Consider the following 20,432-nt stretch of genomic DNA (forward strand, 5'->3'; position numbering starts at 1 on the left):
CTGTGCTCTGCGACGAGAAGACACCTCAGCGAGCAGCACATGCGCCACACCTGGAGGACAGCCCCTCTCTCCACAGCTGGAGAAACACTCCCGCAGTAATGAAAACCCAGCACAGCTGAAAAGAAATAAAAGAATTTATATTTTAAAAAGATTAACAATGCAGCTTGATGTTGTCCCACTTGCTGACGCTGTGGCAATGATCTTCACTTTCCTATGCGTAAAGGCGCTCACCCAGGATTAGATGGTGCTTTTTAGTATGATTGATGGAGAGGATGGGTCCTGCTTATCTGAGTAAGATATAGACACTGGAGGTGCTGCTGCATTCAATCTGCTTTTGTTCTTTGCAGATGGAAGCTGAAAGCCTAGGGTAAAACTTCAGAGAAAAATGTTTTTTAACTTTCTCTTATTACCTATTACCTCAGGGATTAATTCTGCTTTTTTGGTTCAAGGCCTCTCTTTCATGCTATTGAATTCTTTAAAAGTTGGGTAAATGAAGGTATAGATTAAATAATTTTGGCAGCTGGAGTGTATTTTCTTAGCTTGTGTGAGAATTTCTGTCCACAGAGCAGGGAAAGTCAGTGCCCTGGTGTCTGTGAGTCACCTGGGGCACTATTGCACTTCCTGGCCCAAATATCCACTCTGGGACTTTGCTTATCAGAATTCCCGTTTCAGAGAGCTGTACTCGGAGTTCTCTCTCCAATCGCAGATGAGGGAACAGCTGTTCCAGCATCCTTTAATTAATTTTCTGACAGATCCCCTACAATCTCTTCTCCCAGTCTTTCTTTTCTTAGATCTAGACATTTTTCTGGGAATACTTCTGATAAAACTCATGATTTTCAGGCAGGAAGTAAGATCTTCTCTTCTACCTGTATAGATTATAGATTTTCCAGCTGCAACTGTGTTACCATCTGCTATATATAATCCAAAAATGAATGTTCTCAGTGGCTGGTGGCACCCCTCTTGGCTTTCTAGCATTGAAGTGGATTTATTTTCATTTTGTGTTTTCTTCTGAAATTTCAGCAGAATGTGGGGGAAAAGAAAAAAGAAAAATATATCTTTGTTATTGACCTTTTCTCTATTCTTATCTAGATCAGGACAGTCCAATCCAACCTTTCATCTCCAGAAAGGCTTTCAAGCATATGTACTCAGAAAAAAACCACCTGGTTTACTTCTTCCTAAAGCACATAAGGTATGGTATACAAATGCAATGTTAAATTCCTTGTTGACTAATAAGTGCATTTTATACTCACAAAACAATTTAAATTGCTTTTAAAAGTACTCTCACAATTGTAAAATATAGAGAATGCATTTTATTTCTTAGATGAAAATTTCACTTGAATTGTATTCCCACCCCCTTTTTGTTTTTATCACGGATTTGAGTTTGAAATCTAAGGCTGTGTTTAAGCTGGTAATCTTGAGCACTATCCAGTCCTCTTGTGGATTTGATTCCTTTGTATATAGTCAGCTAGAAATACAGTCACCTGGTGAACATTTTCAGAGCTGCTCATTTAGAGATGTTTTGTACTTTGATTAAATTATGTTTTAAAAGGCACATTATTATATCTTATAATAATATCTACTCACTGAATACTTTAATATATTTGATGTAATAATCCTCTGATCTTTTGGTGATAAAAATAAATATTTGAATAATCATAATATGCTGTAAATATTAGACAGTGAGAATTACAAAAGATTTTTGTTAAAAACTGATTCTTTTCATAAAACATATTATCTATGGATTTTTATAGAAAAGAACATTAAAATCATGATACATATTTTGGATATTATTATAATCATGTATAACAGATTATACATGCTTCCCAGCCAACCCCAACTGACTGAAGATGGGCCACTGAAAGGTGGGTTTAATATCACAGTAATGGAAAATGCAGACTCTGACTATAATATTCTCAGAAAATGAAGTAACCTGCATGCTTAAGATCAAAAAAGTTCAGTAACTTTTATTAAGCCTCAACAAGGCATGGGTGAAAGAGAATCCCCACCTGCAGGGAGAGATTTATGCCCCAGTAAACAGCTGGATTTGTCTTTCTTCTTGATAATACCCTCGATATCTATAAGACATCAGAACATAACATAATGCTTTCAGCCCAAAGATCTAAAGTACTTTTTTTTCAACTCCTTTCATTTTTCCCAGATCTACATTGGAAAAAAGCAGTGTTTCCACACTGATATCTACTTTATAACCAGCCTCCACCACCCCATGCCACCCCTATTTCACAGCACCAGAAACCTTCTTTCTATAGCTATTGGCATCTCTGACTGTTCTCACCTTGGTTATGGGTTTAGTCATTTCTCTGCTCTAGTGATTGCAGCAGTGGCTGCTTTATCCCTTTGGTCAAAGTGAACTGCATGGTTTCCTCTCCTTAGAAGTGATCAGCCACCACTGCCTGAGTCTGGGGAAGGGGACTTTACAGGCAGATTAGTTGGCATCAGTGTTCTGCTATAAGCTGTGTCCCTGGGTTCTGAGTGATAAACGTGTATATCTGTCCTGGTTGAAGAAGGTCTTTTCTTCTTCTATCTTAGCTGAGCTTCTGTGTCAGCACCAAGTTGCTTCTCAATGTCTTCTTACCCAGTAGTTATCTTGAGCTCCATGGCAGCCCTGGGTACCAGGAAGAATCCCCACACCACTGCCTTGAAAACAAGTACCTCTATTGATCTCCAGATGGAGTGGGTACATTTCCTTTCTACCAGCACCCACAGGCTTCCACCAGTATCCTGTAGTTGACTGTGCCCAGAGCATTGAAATAGAGACCTGCCTGAGCCCCATGGTAGACTGGAGAGGGATTGGTGGTGGGGAGCAAGAGCAAGAGTGAGTCAGCAAGCAGGGACTGATAAGAAAAAAAGGTTGTTTTTTTTTTTTTAATGATATCTGCAAAATATTATGGTCAGAAGCTGTCACCTTAATATTATCAGTCAGATTAAGCCCCATGCATAAGCCTGTCCTTTTAGCCTAATTAGCAATTTTTGTTGTTGTTTTTGTTTTAGTTGCTAAATTCTGTCTGACTCTTTTGCAAGTGCCAGCCTAATTTATAATTGTAATAATCACACTAAGACTACTTTTATGGACAATACTAAGGAAATTATTATCCTCTGGGTTATATTGTTTGTTATATTTGTTGATACTGTTTTAAAATTAATGTCTAGCCTTAATGTTAGCTCGCAAGTAATTATTACATTTCTGTATTTCTGATTTTTAATTATCTATCATCTTATTTAGATTGATAGAGAATTTAAAGTCCAGAAAGCCTTGTTTTCAGTTGGATTCCCCGTTCCCAAACCTTTATTGTACTGTAGTGATCCATCTGTCATTGGAACAGAATTTTATGTGATGGAACGTGTACAGGTAAATTAAACTTAATTGTACTTTGTTGCTTTTACTTTTAGTTGTGAAATTACATGCTAATAAATAATAGTTTATCAGTCAGCATTTTAGGTAGTTTGCTTTGCAAGGGTTTAAACTTTTTTTCTTTTTATTAAAGCAACATAAATGCATCCTCTCATTTCCAGAGGCTAGAAGTTTGAAACCAAGGTATCAGTAGGATTGGTTCTTTATGGAAGTTTTTATTTTTGTTTTGCTTTTAAAATTATTTTTTTATTGAGATATAGTTAATATACAATATTATATGTTAAAGATGTATTACATAATGATTCACAATTTTTAAAGGTTATACTCCACTTAGAGTTATTTTAAAATTCTGGCTGTATTCCCTGTCTTGTATTAAACTTTCATTTTAATTTGAGAACACAATTTGAGTGAGATAAACTAGGAACATATTTACTAATTACAGCATATTGGCCCAGTCTTCCTCTAGGTGTCAGTAAAGAGACATGTAAATGGCAAGAACTAAACTGTCCAGATAGTAGAGGGAAAGAAACTACTCCAGATAAAAAACCAGTCCATTAATAACAATAAATCCAAACTGTTTTAAGATTTTTTATTTGGTAAAATGTTACTTGAGAGTAGTTTTTGTCCTTTAAGTTGATCTTGGTGTATCCTTGTATTTCCCCTGTGGAAATATGTGTTAGTTGCTCAGTTGTGTCCAACTCTTTGCAACTTCATGGATTTTAGCCCACCAGCCTCCTCTGTGCATGGGATTCTCCAGACAATAATACTGGAGTGAATTGCCATTTCCTTCTCCAGGGGATCTTCCTGACTCAGGGATCAGACCTGGGTCTCCTGCATTGCAGGCAGATTCTTTACCATCTGAGCCACCAGGGAAGCCCTGGCACATTCTACAAAGAATTGGTTTTGGTTGCAAAACTGTACCTAATCTTTTTTGTAGGAAACAGAGTATGATGACACAGCAAATGATTGGTATGAAAAGATTTATTTTGTTTTAAATTATCTGTTGTAATTGTTTCCATAGGGCCGAATCTTTTCTGATTTGACAGTTTCTGGAGTTAGCCCAGCAGAACGTTCAGCCATATATGTGTCCATGATACAAACTTTGGCTCAGTTACATTCCTTGACTATACAGTCATTGCAGCTGGAAGGATATGGTAGAGGTGTTGGGTATTGCAAAAGACAGGTAAGGCATCCACACAAAGAGTTTCTTTTCTCAAGTTCTTGGAAACAAAATATACATTTCTAATTAAAATTAAAACGTATTATTTTATACTTTTCTGAAATCTGGCTATAACTTTGAACCTTCAGATTGACTTATTTTAAACATAAAATGATTTTATAATTTTTAGATCAGCAAAAGCTTCTATAATGGACAGCATATATAAATGTAAATTTAAAGCTATTTCTATCTCTTCACTTAATTTAGCAATACATTTTCTATACAATTATCCTTTTTTAAATTAGTTTAAAAAATATTTGTTAAGTATGTGTTTAATAAACAAATATTTATTAGGCATATAAGTATGTTTAATACGTGCTAAGTATGGTGTTAAATTTCAAGAAAATAGAAATCAATTCTTCCCCTAAAGGAACTTAACATTTTTGAGACACCTCTACATGAAACTCATTTACATGAAACGTGAAAATGGTATAAAAGAGTATGTAATCTGGTAGTAGGGGCGGCCGTGAGGAGATACCCCTCGTCCAAGGTAAGAGAAACCCAAGTAAGACTGTAGGTGTTGCCAGAGGGAATCAGAGGGCAGACACACTGAAGCCATAATCACAGAAAACTAGCCAATCTGATCACACGGACCGCAGCCTTGTCTAACTCAATGAAACTAAGCCATGCCGTGTGGGGCCACCCAAGAGGGGCGGGTCATGGTGGAGAGGTCTGACAGAATGTGGTCCACTGGAGAAGGGAATAGCAAACCACTTCAGTATTCTTGCCTTGAGAACACCATGAACAGTATGAAAAGGCAAAATGATAGGATACTGAAAGAAGAACTCCCCAGGTTGGTAGGTGTTCAATATGCTACTGGAAATCAGTGGAGAAATAACTCCAGAAAGAATGAATGGATGGAGCCAAAGCAAAAACAATACCCAGTTGTGGATGTGACTGGTGATAGAACCAAGGTCCGATGCTGTAAAGAGCAATATTGCATAGGAACCTTGAATGTCAGGTCCGTGAATCAAGGCAAATTGGAAGTGGTCAAACAGGAGACAGCAAGAGTAAACGTCAACATTCTAGGAATCAGCGAACTAAAATGGACTGGAATGGGTGAATTTAACTCAGATGACCATTATATCTACTACTGTGGGTAGGAATCCCTTAGAAGAAATGGAGTATCCATCATGGTCAACAAAAGAGTCCGAAATGCAGTACTTGGATGCAATTTCAAAAATGACAGAATGATCTCTGTTCGTTTGCAAGGCAAACCATTCAATATCATGGTAATCCAACCCTATGCCCCAACCAGTAACACTGAAGAAGCTGAAGTTGAACGGTTCTATGAAGACCTACAAGACCTTTTAGAACTAACACCCAAAAAAGATGTCCTTTTCATTATAGGGGACTGGAATGCAAAAGTAGGAAGTCAAGAAACACCTGGAGTAACAGGCAAATTTGGCCTTGGAATATGGAATGAAGCAGGGCAAAGGCTAATAGAGTTTTGCCAAGAGAACACACTGGTCATAACAAACTCTCTCTTCCAACAACACAAGAGAAGACTCTACACATGGACATCACCAGATGGTCAACACCAAAATCAGATTGATTATATTCTTTGCAGCCAAAGATGGAGAAGCTCTATAAAGTCAGCAGAAACAAGACTAGGAGCTGACTGTGGCTCAGATCATGAACTCCTTATTGCCAAATTCAGACTTAAATTGAAAAAAGTAGGGAAAACCATTAGACCATTCAGATATGACCTAAATCAAATCCCTTATGATTATACAGTGGAAGTGAAAAATAGATTTAAAGGACTAGATCTGATAGACAGAGTGCCTGATGAACTATAGACAGAGGTTCGTGACACTGTACAGGAGACAGGGATTAAGACCATCCCTATGGAAAAGAAATGCAAAAAAGCAAAATGGCTGTCTGGGGAGGCCTTAGAAATAGCTGTGAAAAGAAGAGAAATGAAAAGCAAAGGAGAAAAGGAAAGATATAAGCATCTGAATGCAGAGTTCCAAAGAATAGCAAGAAGAGATAAGAAAGCCTTCCTCAGTGATCAGTGCAAAGAAATAGAGGAAAACAACAGAATGGGAAAGACTAGAGATCTCTTCAAGAAAATTAGAGATACCAAGGGAACATTTCCGGAGAAGGCAATGACACCCCACTCCAGTACTCTTGCTTGGAAAATCCCATGGATGGAGGAGCCTGGTTGGCTGCGGTCCATGGGGTCGCGAAGAGTCGGACACGACTGAGTGACTTCACTTTGACTTTTCACTTTCATGCACTGGAGAAGGAAATGGCAACCCACTCCAGTGTTCTTGCCTGGAGAATCCCAGGGACTGGGGAGCCTGATGGGCTGCCGTCTTTGGGGTCACACAGAGTCAGACACGACTGAAGTGACTTAGCAGCAGCAGCAGCAGCAGCAGCAAGGGAACATTTCATGCAAAGATGGGCTGGATAAAGGACAGAAATGGTATGGACCTAACAGAAGGAGAAAATATTAAGAAGAGGTGGCAAGAATACACAGAAGAACTGTACAAAAAAGATCTTCACGACCCGGATAATCACGATGGTGTGATCACTCACCTAGAGCGAGACATCCTGGAATGTGAAGTCAAGTGGGCCTTAGAAAGCATCACTATGAACAAAGCTAGTGGAGGTTTGAGCTATTTCAAATCCTGAAAGATGATGCTGTGAAAGTGCTGCACTCAATATGTCAGCAAATTTGGAAAACTCAGCAGTGGCTACAGGACTGGAAAATGTCAGTTTTCATTCCAATCCCAAAGAAAGGCAATGCCAAAGAATGCTCGAAATACCACACAATTGCACTCATCTCACACACTAGTAAAGTAATGCTCAAAATTCTCCAAGCCAGGCTTCAGCAGTACGTGAACCGTATGTGAACTTCTAGATGTTCAAGCTGGTTTTAGAAAAGGCAGAGGAACCAGAGATCAAATTGCCAACATCCACTGGATCATGGAAAAAGCAAGAGAGTTCCAGAAAAACATCTATTTCTGCTTTATTGACTATGCCAAAGCCTTTGACTGTGTGGATCACAATAAACCGTGGGAAATTCTGAAAGAGATTGGAATACCAGACCACCTGATCTGCCTATTGAGAAACCTATATGCAGGTCAGGAAGCAAGAGCTAGAACTGAACATGGAACAACAGACTGGTTCCAAATAGGAAAAGGAGTACATCAAGGCTGTATATTGTCACCCTGCTTCTTTAAGTTATATGCAGAGTACATCATGAGAAACGCTGGGATGGAAGAAGCAGAAGCTGGAATCAAGATTGCTGGGAGAAATATCAATAACCTCAGATATGCAGATGACACCACCCTTATGGCAGAAAGTGAAGAGGAACTACAAAGCCTCTTGATGAAAGTGAAAGAGGAGAGTGAAAAAGTTGGCTTGAAGCTCAACATTCAGAAAACTAAGATCATGGCATCTGGTCCCATCATTTCATAGGAAATAGATGGGGAAACAGTGGAAAAAGTGTCAGACTTTATTTTTTGGGGCTCCAAAATCACTGCAGATGGTGATTGCAGCCATGAAATTAAAAGACGCTTACTCCTTGGGAGGAAAGTTGTGACCAATGTAGACAGTGTATTGAAAAGCAGAGACACTACTTTGCCATCAAAGGTCCATCTAGTCCAGGCTATGGTTTTTCCTGTGGTCATGTATGGATGTGAAAGTTGGACTGTGAAGAAAGCTGAGTGCCGAAGAATTGATGCTTTTGAACTGTGGTGTTGGAGAAGACTCTTGAGAGTCCCTTGGACTGCAAGGAGATCCAACCAGTCCATCCTAAAGGAGATCAGTCCTGGGTAGTCATTGGAAGGAATGATGCTAAAGCTGAAACTCCAGCACTTTGGCCACCTCATGCGAAGAGTTGACTCATTGGAAAAGACTCTGATGCTGGGAGGGATTGGGGGCAGGAGGAGAAGGGGACGACAGAGGATGAGATGGCTGGATGGCATCACTGACTCGATGGACATCAGTTTGAGTGAACTCTGGGAGCTGGTGATGGACAGGGAGGCCTGGCGTTCTGTGATTCATGGGGTCACAAAGAGTCGGACACGACTGAGTGAACTGAACTGAACTGAATCTAGTAGTAAATTGTTTGTTACTTATCATGATAGCTGTTCCGTTCATAGGGTAGATACAAGTATGCCCTTGCTCAAGTTGGGGAAAGGTCCTATGAAAGTTACGTCTTGTACTGTATATTTAAGGAAGACTAAAATCTAGAGTGAATGGGAGAAGTTTATGAGCATTTCACATCAAAGGAACAGCAAGACCAGATAAGTATGGGGCTGTTTCCCTTTGTACATATGTCTTTTTCAGGGGGCAGAAGGAAGAGAGACAGGAACTAAGGTTGAAAGAATACTCACTAAATATCAGGTCCCATGCTAGATGAGTTATAGACCCAATGTTTTTTAATCTTTGTAGCAACCCTATTACATAGATATTAATACCCTCATTTTGCAGATGAGGCAACTGAGGCTTGCAGGTATTAAGTAATGTACAAATAAGTGGCCTAAACATAATTTAAACCCAGCTCTCTGTGATTCCAAAGATGAAGGTCTTTACTGTACTAAATTGAACAGAGATACCTTAGAAAGTACAGAGAGAGAGATAAGTGGTAAATATTATTTCAATTGGTGGAGGACTTTGAGAATAGATTGAGTTAGTTGCATTCAATTCTAAGAAAAATAGGAAAAAAAACTTTGTATTTTCATGTCTGTAATATATTTCAAAGATTCTTTAGAAGATTCTATGGGTAATAAAAAAAAAAGATTAAAATGAGAAATAAAAGTCTCCCTTCTTTTTCTAATCCCCATATAACATTTTTCAGAGACTACTTGTTTCTTGTGACCCTTTCAGAAATTTTCTATTTTTTTTCATATGTAGGTATATGTGTTTGTTCTTTTTTTTTTCTTCTACAAAATAATTGCCATATAAAGGCTAGAACCTACATCTCTTGATTTCCTATTGTTGTTGTTCAGTCGTGAGTTGTGTCCGACTCTTTGCAACCCCATGGACTGCAGCACACCAGGCCTCCCTGTCCCTCACCATCATCTGAAATTTGCCCAAGTTCACATCCATTGCATTGATGATGCCATCCAGACATCTCATTCTCTGACACCCTCTTCTCCTTCTGCCCTCAATGTTTCCCAGCATCAGGGACTTTTCCAATGAGTCGGCTGTTCGCACCAGATGACCAAAGTACTATAGCTTCAGCATCAGTCCTTCCAACAAGTATTCAGGGTTGATTTCTCTTAAGATTGACTGGTTTGATCTCCCTGCTGTCCAAGGGACTTTCAGGAGTGTTCTCCAGCACCACAGTTCAAAGGCATCAATTCTTTGGCATTCTGCCTTTTTTTATGGTACAGCTCTCAAAACCATACGTGACTACTGGGAAGAACTTAGCCTTGATTATACAGACCTTTGTTGGCAGAGTAATGTCTCTGATTTTCAAAACACTGTTTAGGCTTGTCATAGTTTTCCTGCCAAGAAGCAATTGTCTTCCGGTTTCATGGCTGTAGTCACCATCCACAGTGATTTTAGAGCTCAAGAAGAGCAAATCTGTCACTACTTCCACCTTTTCCCCTTATTTAGTTTTAAGCCATCTCTTTCACTCTCCTCCTTCACCCTTATCAAGAGGCTCTTTAGTTCCTCATTGATTTCTGCCATTAGAGTGGTATCATCTGCATATCTGAGGTTGTGGATGTTTCTTCCACCTCTTGATTCGTATAGGCCAGTGTTTTTTTTCCCCTGATTAAAGTCTAGGTAAGTAGAATGGAACTAGATGGAAGAGAAACTCAAGTGTTGAAGTTTTTAGGCCTGTGTGAGTGTTTTAGACTAAGATAAGTATCATAGGCATTATTCCTGAGTATTTAAGACTGAACCCAAATTTGATATAATTGAATTTTGTTTTAATTTAAAAATTGCTGAATCTTATGTTCTACTTTCAGATCTGTCATTTTTAAAATTTATTTATCTTTAGGTATCAACCTGGACAAAGCAATATCAAGCTGCAGCTCATCAGGACATCCCTGCTATGAACCAGCTATCTGACTGGCTAATGAAAAACTTGCCAGATAATGACAATGAAGAAAATTTGATTCATGGAGATTTCAAACTAGATAACATAGTTTTCCACCCTAAAGAGGTATTGGAACCCCTGTTTACAATAAATTGAGTATGTCTGACTTGGGATACAAGTACTAAGTAGATGTTCCCCTAGAGTGCTAAAAAAGCCCAAACCATCCCCATTCTTCCTCAACATTCAAGACTATCTTCACTGCTCACAATTTTTGGAAATGAGTTGTCGATTTTCTGGCATAGGTATCTTCTTATCTTTAAGGCCAGGTCTCATACTGGCCTTTACTCATAAGGAAGTAAACTAAAATAATTTGGGAATTTACATACATGTTGCTGTTTTCTTCAAAGATGTTTTTCAACTACTAAATATATTTAGCTTATCCATATTCTTGCTCTTTCTTCTGGTTCATTTTCATTTTTTTCCCCTATCTGATGAAGAATTTTTAATTTTATTATTATTAGCTCAGAGGACAGAATTCCAAGATTCCTTTGAGGCTTCAAAAGAACATGTATGAAGTTAATGGAACCTTGCTCTATATAAATGTACTGAGTGTAATTTTCATAAAAAGTACAAACAAATCAAAACTATAATCCTCCTCCACTGAGCATAGTGAGGCCTAGAATTGAAAGAGTGTGGTGGGACTAAAGAAAGTACTTCAGTTCTCTCTTTACCTAGATGCCTTTGGGCAAGACATTTGGCCCTTAGTATTCTAACACTGCTGTGAAAGATTTACAGTTCCCTGAATCCTCCTCCTTAGGGCAGGATTTTCTGGGTTCATTAGTTTTCTCAGAATGCTGAGATGTTACAGGGCCAGAAGAGCTGTTCTAAATTCATGTGCTGAGCTTCTGGGTTTCATGTTCTTTTCCTGTAGGAAGAGGATGGGGGAAAATAGCATTATAAATTTTATTGTTGTCATAATTCAAAGTAGTACTATATCTATTGAAAGTTCAAATATAAACACATATGAGCACATTTACCATTAAAACAAAATTTTTCATAGAAAAGTCAGTTTGGATATTTAATTTATATATATGTAATTATATGTATATGTAATTATATGTGTATGTGTGCATGTAACTTTGTTAATGGCATGGATGGATTCTGAATTCTAACTTTGTTAAATATAGAATAGGAAATTGAAAGATCACTAATTTATAACATAGAAAAATTATAAAAGCTTATGCTTTAAAACTGGATCTGGTCTATATTTTATCTATATCAGTTGATTCATTAATATTTTTGGAGCCTATCTTTGAATAGGTCACTGTTCTTTATGTTTTCTGTAATTGTAGTACTTTTCTTTCATTTCTTAATCAAGGAAGTGATATTTCAGACCTAAATCTCCTTATTATGTGTTTTCTACCAAGATGTTTAAATATGCTGAAATTAAATATTAAATATGCTGAAGTAATGACAGACTATAGTAAGTTCCAAATAGTTATTTCCTTTTTGTATTTAATCTCATGTTAGAAAACCATTTCTTATAAAATTCAAGTTAGCAAACAAAGATCATCTTTCTTAAGTTCTGTGGAGGCAATGCTAATTTGTAACATATGTCTTTTCTGTTTTAAATTCATATGTCTTTTATGTTTTAGGGTTATATAATAGCTTGTAAAATGTCTTCTACCCAGTAATGCCATAATTTATACCCAGTAATGTAATAATTTATACCCAGTAATTTATACCCAGTAATGCCATAATTATTAGTGATGTAAAATTTAATCACTTTCTGTCTCATATAAATACGGGTAGCTAATTTTTTATGGAAGTAACACACAGTTGGCAATGTGCCAATCAACTAGCATTTATTTATTACCAACTATGTGCCGTGAAACATGGAGGTAGAAGGAAAAACAGCTCTTAATGAGCTCAAAATACAGATGGAGAGAAAAGATAACTGTGGTGACAGCAGAGAATACATACTCAAGTGCTAAACTATATCATACAATAAAACTGAGACTAGTCAAAAAGGGAAAAGATATCCACTGTGGTCTGACATTAAAAGCTATGAAACATTACAAATTAATTCTAGTCAATAATTTACTATAATTAGTCAATAAAATATTGACTAATAGTTTAAAATTTCATAAATAAGTAGGAAATTAGACTATTTTTCTTTTTCATGAAGGCACTTCACAAGTTGAAATATCAGTCCCTGGATTATAACAAGTTTAGTATGTGTATGTTTGTGCTCAGCTATACATGTTCCTAAGAATATGATTGAAAGCTTTTTATTTTTCCTTTGAGGGTAAGGATTGTATCTTTAATTTTTTTCTTACTTTTGTTTCTAAAGCCTATATGGTAAATGCTGAGTAAATGGGGACCTTCTAGACTAAACCTCCTATAAAGCAGTAAATGCATCTTACTCATTTATACAACAGCTACATGTTTCTGAATGAATCTATGCTAAAAGAACTGATTATAATTAATCACTAAGTAGCTGTTTCCATCTCATTTATTTATGCTTAGTTTCTGTTCTCCAGTAGTATGGCTGTCCCCACCTCTGTGCCTCCATTTTTATTGTAGCTTTTAATTTTGAAAATCTTTAAAGACTCACAAGAAGTTATAAAAATAGTAATAGGGGAGCTATGTATCCATCATCCACATTCCCCAAAGAGATCTCACACAACTACAGCAAATTATTATCAAAGCCAGGAAATTGATATTGTGTGCATTTTGAATTGGGGGGAAAAAACAAAATCAGGGTTCCCAAGAAGCTAAAGTGAGGTAATTGATATGGAGCTGATGCTGACCTTATTTTAATTCTTTTCTTTTTTTCCTCTCTGTTTTTATATTCTAGTTTTCTAAGATATCCTATCAAGTTCTATTATTTAGAAAAAAATTAGAACAAAGTAAAATCTTTACTCTTTAGTAAATATGTACTAAAACCTAAACAGTGGTATAGGGAATGGGATTATAGCAGGCTTATGAATTTACATTCCTGTGATGTTTAAGGTTTGATGTTTTATTTTTTTTCCCCAAGCAATAGCTTATTTTAGTTTTGTCATCAGAAAACTCAGTAATTAAGGAATAAAACAAAAACAATTTTGAATGATAAACCATCCAGGAATGCGTGTGGTAAGCCAGTAGAAAATTACTAAAGGGAATAAAAAAAACTGAACCATGTTACTCAGTTTCACAATCCCCAGTCATTTTATAATTACTGATATATAAAGTATTTGAAGCATATTTGAATAAGTGTTTCAGTAACAACATGCTCAATCAAATGTTTAAAAGAACTCCAGTTTTCCTGGAAAAGATTGTTAACTTTCCAAATATAAATCAGCCATCTGGCAGAGAAATGTTTAAGATTTTGGAGTTTAGTATACCTATTGCCATTTCAGCTTGAAAGATAAATATGTTTAATTAGGAACAGATAAACCCATAGGTATTTCATCTGCCTTCAGTAATTAGCAGTCAGATGTATTTTAGATAAATATAAGTACACTGGTTCTTCTGAAGTCATCTGCCTTGCAGCATTTTATATGTTGTCTTATGAAAAAAAAAAGATTTGATATGCAAAGCACAATGTATTTTTAATGGTTTTTTTTTTCTTCTTAATTCCCCCATTATTTCTAAGATGCCAGTGTAGTTGGGAAAAAGTTTAGTTATAAAATTTAATTTTATTGCTACAAAAGACATGGGGATGTGTTTTTCCCAATCTTTTTACTTTACAAATAGTTTTAGATACCCTTAATATGCTCTTTGGCCATAAAACCAAAGAACCTTTTGAACACAGGCCTACTGACTTCATTCCACACTGTCCTGCTTCTCATCTCCTCTGGAACTGGTCAATTTTGGTAATCTAGAAACTTAAACCCTTGTCTTTGACCACATCCTCACTACCTTCTGGGCTTCCCCGATGGCTCAGATGGTAAAGAATCTACCTACTATGTGGGAGACCTGGGTTCTATCCCCAGGTCAGGAAGGTCCTCTGGAGAAGGGAATGGCAACCCACTCCAAAATTTTTGCCTAGAGAATTCCATGGACAGAGGAGCCTGACAGGCTACAGTCTATGGGATCACAAAGAATCAGACATGGCTGAGTGACTAACACTTTCACTTTTCTTTTCACTACCTTCCACTTCTCTTATTTATACCTCACCTGAGATGCTACAAATTTGATTGCTCTTACTTTAGAATTCATGAACTCCTTATGACTTCATCTGACTTCTCACCCTGCCTGGCCTATTTGGGCATGATCAGTCATTTAAAAAACTACCTTCTTTATTATCAATGAAAAAATAATTTTTTGACAATGAATGTGTGTGAAAATAATGTAAGAGTTACAAAGTTTCCTGACCTTAGCTTACTTGTTATTCCAGAATCTTCTCAACTCTTGTCTATATATATAATCTTCAACCCTGATCTTGATTCATCATACTTTTGCTGCAGAATAAAGTCATAGTCAGATTAATAGGGTTTGGGACATATTTTTGCTGCATAATTTCATCTAGGCTCTAACTTCTCTCTATAAAATCTGTGAAAAAATTGTAATCCCTTTCTCAAATCTTTTGTATTCTTCTTGAACTGTCAAATTGCTTTTTACATCTAGACTCTTACTCTCAGCATTTAGACTTGATTCATTTTTGTCTTTTTAGTCACTTTTCAGCACAAGCTGCTTTTAGGGAAATTCCCTGGAAGTTCCCTTGATACTGATGAAGATATTTCAGTCCTCTCCTTCATGCAGACTGCTGGGTGGCATTTTTCCTAAGCCATTACCAAGAAAAGTTGTTACTTTCTAAAAATTGAAGTATAGTTGATGTACAGTATTATATATTACAAATGTACAGTATAGTGATTCATGATATTTAAAGGTTATATTCAATTTATAGTTATTATAAAATATTGGCTATATTCCCTGTATATTCCAATGTGTCCTTATAGCTTATTTTATACATAATAGTTTGTACCTCTTAATTCCCTACTGCTGTATTGCCCCTCCCCTTTCCCTCTCCCCATGGGTAACCAGTAGTTTTCTTCTCTGAATCTCTGAATCTGTTTCTTTTTTGTTATATTCATTAGTTTGTTTTATTTTTTAAATTCCACATATAAGTGATATCAAACAGCCTTTGTCTTTATCTGTCTGACTTCTTTTACTAAGCATAATACACTCCAAGTCCATGTATGTTGTTGCAAATGGCAAACTTTCCTTCTTTTTAATGACTGAGTAGCATTCCATTGTATATGTATGTCACATCCTCTATATGCATTCATCTGTTGGTGGACACTTAGGTTGCTTCCATATCTTGACCATTATAAATAGTGCTGGGGTGAACATTGGATACACGTATCTTTTCAGATCTGTGTTTTTGTTTTGTTTCAGTTATATACTCAGGAGTGGAATTGCTGAGTCATATGATAGTACTAGGGCTTCCCTGGTAGCTCAGTTGATAAGGAATCAGCCTGCCATTCAGGAGACCCTGGTTTCATCCCTGGATTAGGAAGATCCCCTGGAGGAGGGCATGGCAACCCACTCCAGTATTCTTGCCTGGAGAATCCCCATGGACAGAGGAGCCTGGCGGGCTACAGTCCATGGGGTCACAAAGAGTCGGACACGACTGAGCAACTAAGCACAACACAGCCCACGTGATAGTACTGTGTTTAGTTTTTTGAGAAACCTCCATACTGTTTTCAATAATATTAGGCTACAGGAATTTACATTCCCACCATTATATGAGGGTTCATTTTCTCTACATTCTCACCAGCATTTGCCATTTGTGTTCTCTTTTCTGATAGCCATTGTGACAGATGTGAAGTGATATCTCACTGTGGTTTTGATTTGCATTTTCCTGATGATTAGCGATGTTGAACACTGTGTGCCTGCTGGCCATCTGCATGTCCTCTTTAGAAAAAGATATATTCAGGTTTTGTGCCCAATTTAAATCATATTTTTAAAAAAGATTTAAATATTTATCTTTGGCTGTTCTGGGTCTTAGTTGCAGCACGTGGGATCTTCAGTCCTTGCAGCATGCAAATTCTTAGTTGTGCCATGTGAGATCTAACTCCTTGACCAGGACTTGAACCTGGGCCCCCTACATTAGGAGTGTGGAGTCTTAGCCACTGGATCACCAGGGAAGTCCCTAATCAGCTTTTAAAAAAAATATATATATATATTGAGTTGTATGGGCTGTTTATATATTTTGGATATTAACCCCTTACTGGTCATATCATGTGCAAATATTTTCTGCCATTTAACAGGTTCTCTTCTTATTTTGTTGATGGCTTCCTTTGCTATGCAAAAGCTTTTAAGTTTAACTAGGTACCATTTGTTTGTTTTTGCTTTTCTTTATCTTAGGAGACAGATCTAAAAAAATATTGCTACAGTTTATATCACAGAGTGTTCTATGTGTTTTCCTCTAGGAGTTTTGTTTCCAGGCTTATACTTAGGTCTTTAATACATTCTGAATCTATTTTTGTTTTGTATGAGAAAATATTCTTATTTCATTATTTTACATGTAGCTGTTCAGTTTTCTCAGCACCAGTTGTTGAAGAGACTGTCTTTTCTCCATTGTATATTCTTGCCTCTTTTCTCATAGATTAATTGAGCATGGATTTATGTCTGCATTATCAATTCTGTTCCATTGATCTCTATGTGTGTATTTTTTGTGTCAATACCATACATTTTGATGATATGATACTATAGCTTTGTATTGTTGTCTGAAGACAGGGAGCATGAGTCCTCTACCTCTGTTCTTCTTTCTCAAGATTGCTTTGGCTATTCCAGATCTTTCGTGTTTCCATAAAAATTTTATTTTATTTTGGCCACACTGCACAGCTTGTGGTATCTTAGTTCCCTGACCAGGGATTGAATTCAGGCCTTCAGTGGTGAAAGCATGGAGTCCTAACCCCTGGACCACCAGGGAATTCCCTCCATACAAATTTTAAAATTATTTGTTCTATTACTGTGAAAAATACCATTGGTATTTTGATAAGTATTGCATTGAATCTGTACCTTGCCTAGAGTGAAAGTGATAGTCACTCAGTCATGTTTGACTGTTTGTGACCCCATGGACTAGACAGTCCATGGAATTCTGCAGGCCAGAATACTGGAGTGGGTAGCCTTTCCCTTCTCCAGGGGATCTTCTCAACCCAGGGATCATACCCAGGTCTCCAGCATTGCAGCTGGTTTCTTTACCAGCTGAGCCACAAGGGAAGCCTAAGACTACTGGAGTGGGTAGCCTATCCCTTCTCCAGCAGATCTTCACAACCCAGGAATCAAACCAGGGTCTCCTGCATTGCAGGCAGATTCTTTAACAACTGAGCTATGAGGGAAACCCTCATAGTTAAATGAGTTAAAATCCTCATTTTAACAATATTAATTCTTCCAGTCCAAGAACATGGTACGCCTTTTCATCTGTTTGTGTTATCTTCATTTTTTTCATCAGTTGCTCATAGTTTTCCAACTGTAGGTCTTTTACCTCCTTCAGTTCAGTTCAGTCACTCAGTCGTGTCCGACTCTTTGCGACTCCATGAACTGCAGCACGCCAGGCCTCCCTGTCCATCACCAACTCCCGGAGTTCACTCAAACTCACATCCATCGAGTCGGTGATGCCATCCAGCCATCTCATCCTCTGTCGTTCCCTTCTCCTCCTGGATCTCCTCCTCCCAATCCCTCCCAGCATCAGAGTCCTTTCCAATGAGTCAACTCTTCACATGAGGTGGCCAAAGTACTGGAGCTTCAGCTTTAGCATCATTCCTTCCAAAGAAATCCCAAGTCTGATCTCCTTCAGAATGGACTGGTTGGATCTCCTTGCAGTCCAAAGGACTCTCAAGAGTGTTCTCCAACACCACAGTTTAAAAGCATCAATTCTTTGGCTCTCGGCTTTCTTCACAGTCCAACTCTCACATCCATACATGACTACTGGAAAAACCATAGCCTTGACTAGACAGACCTTTGTTGGCAAAGTAATGTCTCTGCTTTTGAATATGCTATCTAGGTTGGTCATAACTTTCCTTCCAAGGAGTAAGAGTCTTAATTTCATGGCTGCAGTCACCATATGCAGTGATTTTGGAGCCCCAAAAAATAAAGTCTGGCACTGTTTCCACTGTTTCCCCATCTATTTCCCATGAAGTTATGGGACCAGGTGCCATGATCTTCGTTTTCTGAATGTTGGGCTTTAAGCCAACTTTTTCACTCTCCACTTTCACTTTCATCAAGAGGCTTTTTAGTTCCTCTTCACTTTCTGCCATAAGGGTGGTGTCATCTGCATATCTGAGGTTATTGATATTACCTCCTTAGGTTTATTCCTAGGTATTTTGTTCTTTTTGGTGCAATAATAAATGAGATTATTTCCCTCTTTTTTTATGTACATTGTTTTTAATTTTATTTATTTATTATTGGCTATGCTGGGTCTTCTTTACTGCAGTCGCTTATTTCTAGTTGCCGGGAGCAGAGGCTGCTTTCTAGTTGCAGGGCATGGGCTTCTCATTGCAGTGGCTTCTCTTGTTGCAGAGCACAAGCTCTAGGGCATGCGAGTTTCAGTAGTTGTGGCATGTGGGCTCAGTATTTGCAGATCTCAAGCTCTAGAGCATAGGCTCAATAGTTGTGGCACACAGGCTCAGCTGCTCTGTGGCATGTTGGATCCTCCTCGATCGGGGATTAAACTCACATCTCCTGCATTGCCACTGAGCCACCAGGGATTTCTTTTTCTGATAGTTCATTGTTAATGTATAAAAAAACAACAGATTTCTGTGTATTAATTTTATGTCTGCAGCTTTACCAAGCTCTACCAAATTCACTGGTGAGGTCTAGTAGTTTTCTGGTGGCATCTTTAGGATTTTATATGTATAGTGTTTGTCATCTGCAAAGAGTGACAGTCTTCTTCCTTTTAAATTTAAATTCCTTTTGTTTTTTTTTTTGTCTGAATTCTATGACTAGGACTTCCAATACTATATTAAATAAAAATAATAAGAGTTTGCATCCCTGTGTTGTTCCTAATCACTGAGGAAATGCTTTCAGCTTTTCACTGTTTTAGTACGATGTTAACTGTCTGCTAAGTCTGCTAAGTCACTTCAGTTGTGTCCAACTCTGTGCAACCCCATCGATGGTAGCCCACCAGGCTCCCCCATCCCTGGGATTCTCCAGGCAAGAACACTGGAGTGTGTTGCCATTTCCTTCTCCAATGCATGAAAGTGAAAAGTGAAAGTGAAGTCACTCAGTCGTGTCCGACCCTCAGTGACCCCATGGACTGCAGCCTTCCAGGCTCCTCCATCCATGGGATTTTCCAGGCAAGAGTACTGGAGTGGGGTGCCATTGCCTTCTCTGGATGTTAACTGTGGGTTGTCATTAATGACTGTCATTATATGAGCATATGTTTCCTCTGTTCCAACTTCAGAAAAATGTCATAAACGAATGTTGTTGTTGTTCAATCACTAAGTCATGTCCAATTCTTTGCAACCCCGTGGACTACAGTATGCCATGCTTCCCTGTCCTTCACTATCTCCAAGAATTTTCTCAGACTCATGTCCTTTGATTAGGTGATGCTATCCAGTCATCTCATTGCCTGTCACCCCCTTTTCCTTCTGCCCTCAAACTTTCCCAGCATCAGAGTCTTTTCCAATGAGTTGGCTCTTTGCATCAGGTGGCCAAAGTTTTGGAGCTTCAGCTTCATCATCAGCCCTTGCAAGTGAATATTCAGGGTTGATTTTCCTTAGGATTGACTGGCTTGATGTCCTTGCTATCCAAAGGACTCTCAAGAGTATTCTCCAGTGCCACAGTTTGAAAGCATCAATTCTTTGGCACTCAGCCCTCTCTTCGGTCCAACTCTCACATTTGTACAT

The 20,432-nt window shown here is 37.8% G+C and overlaps 1 protein-coding gene across 3 annotated transcripts in view; it reads left to right on the forward strand.

Moving 5' to 3' along the window:
* ACAD11 (acyl-CoA dehydrogenase family member 11) overlaps positions 1 to 20,432 on the forward strand; it is a 116,234-nt gene that overhangs the window by 19,625 nt on the left and 76,177 nt on the right. For 2 of the 3 annotated variants that reach the window (XM_006052127.4, XM_006052126.4), the window contains exons 2-5: positions 1,090 to 1,189; positions 3,242 to 3,367; positions 4,392 to 4,553; positions 10,552 to 10,716. In XM_006052127.4, coding sequence (XP_006052189.3) covers positions 1,090 to 1,189; positions 3,242 to 3,367; positions 4,392 to 4,553; positions 10,552 to 10,716 — 553 coding nt within the window. The remainder of the gene's footprint in view (positions 1 to 1,089; positions 1,190 to 3,241; positions 3,368 to 4,391; positions 4,554 to 10,551; positions 10,717 to 20,432) is intronic. The other variant, XM_025291712.3, reaches the window with a different exon arrangement.

This window comes from Bubalus bubalis, chromosome 1, assembly GCF_019923935.1.
Source record: "Bubalus bubalis isolate 160015118507 breed Murrah chromosome 1, NDDB_SH_1, whole genome shotgun sequence".
NCBI classification, from domain to species: Eukaryota; Metazoa; Chordata; class Mammalia; order Artiodactyla; family Bovidae; genus Bubalus; species Bubalus bubalis.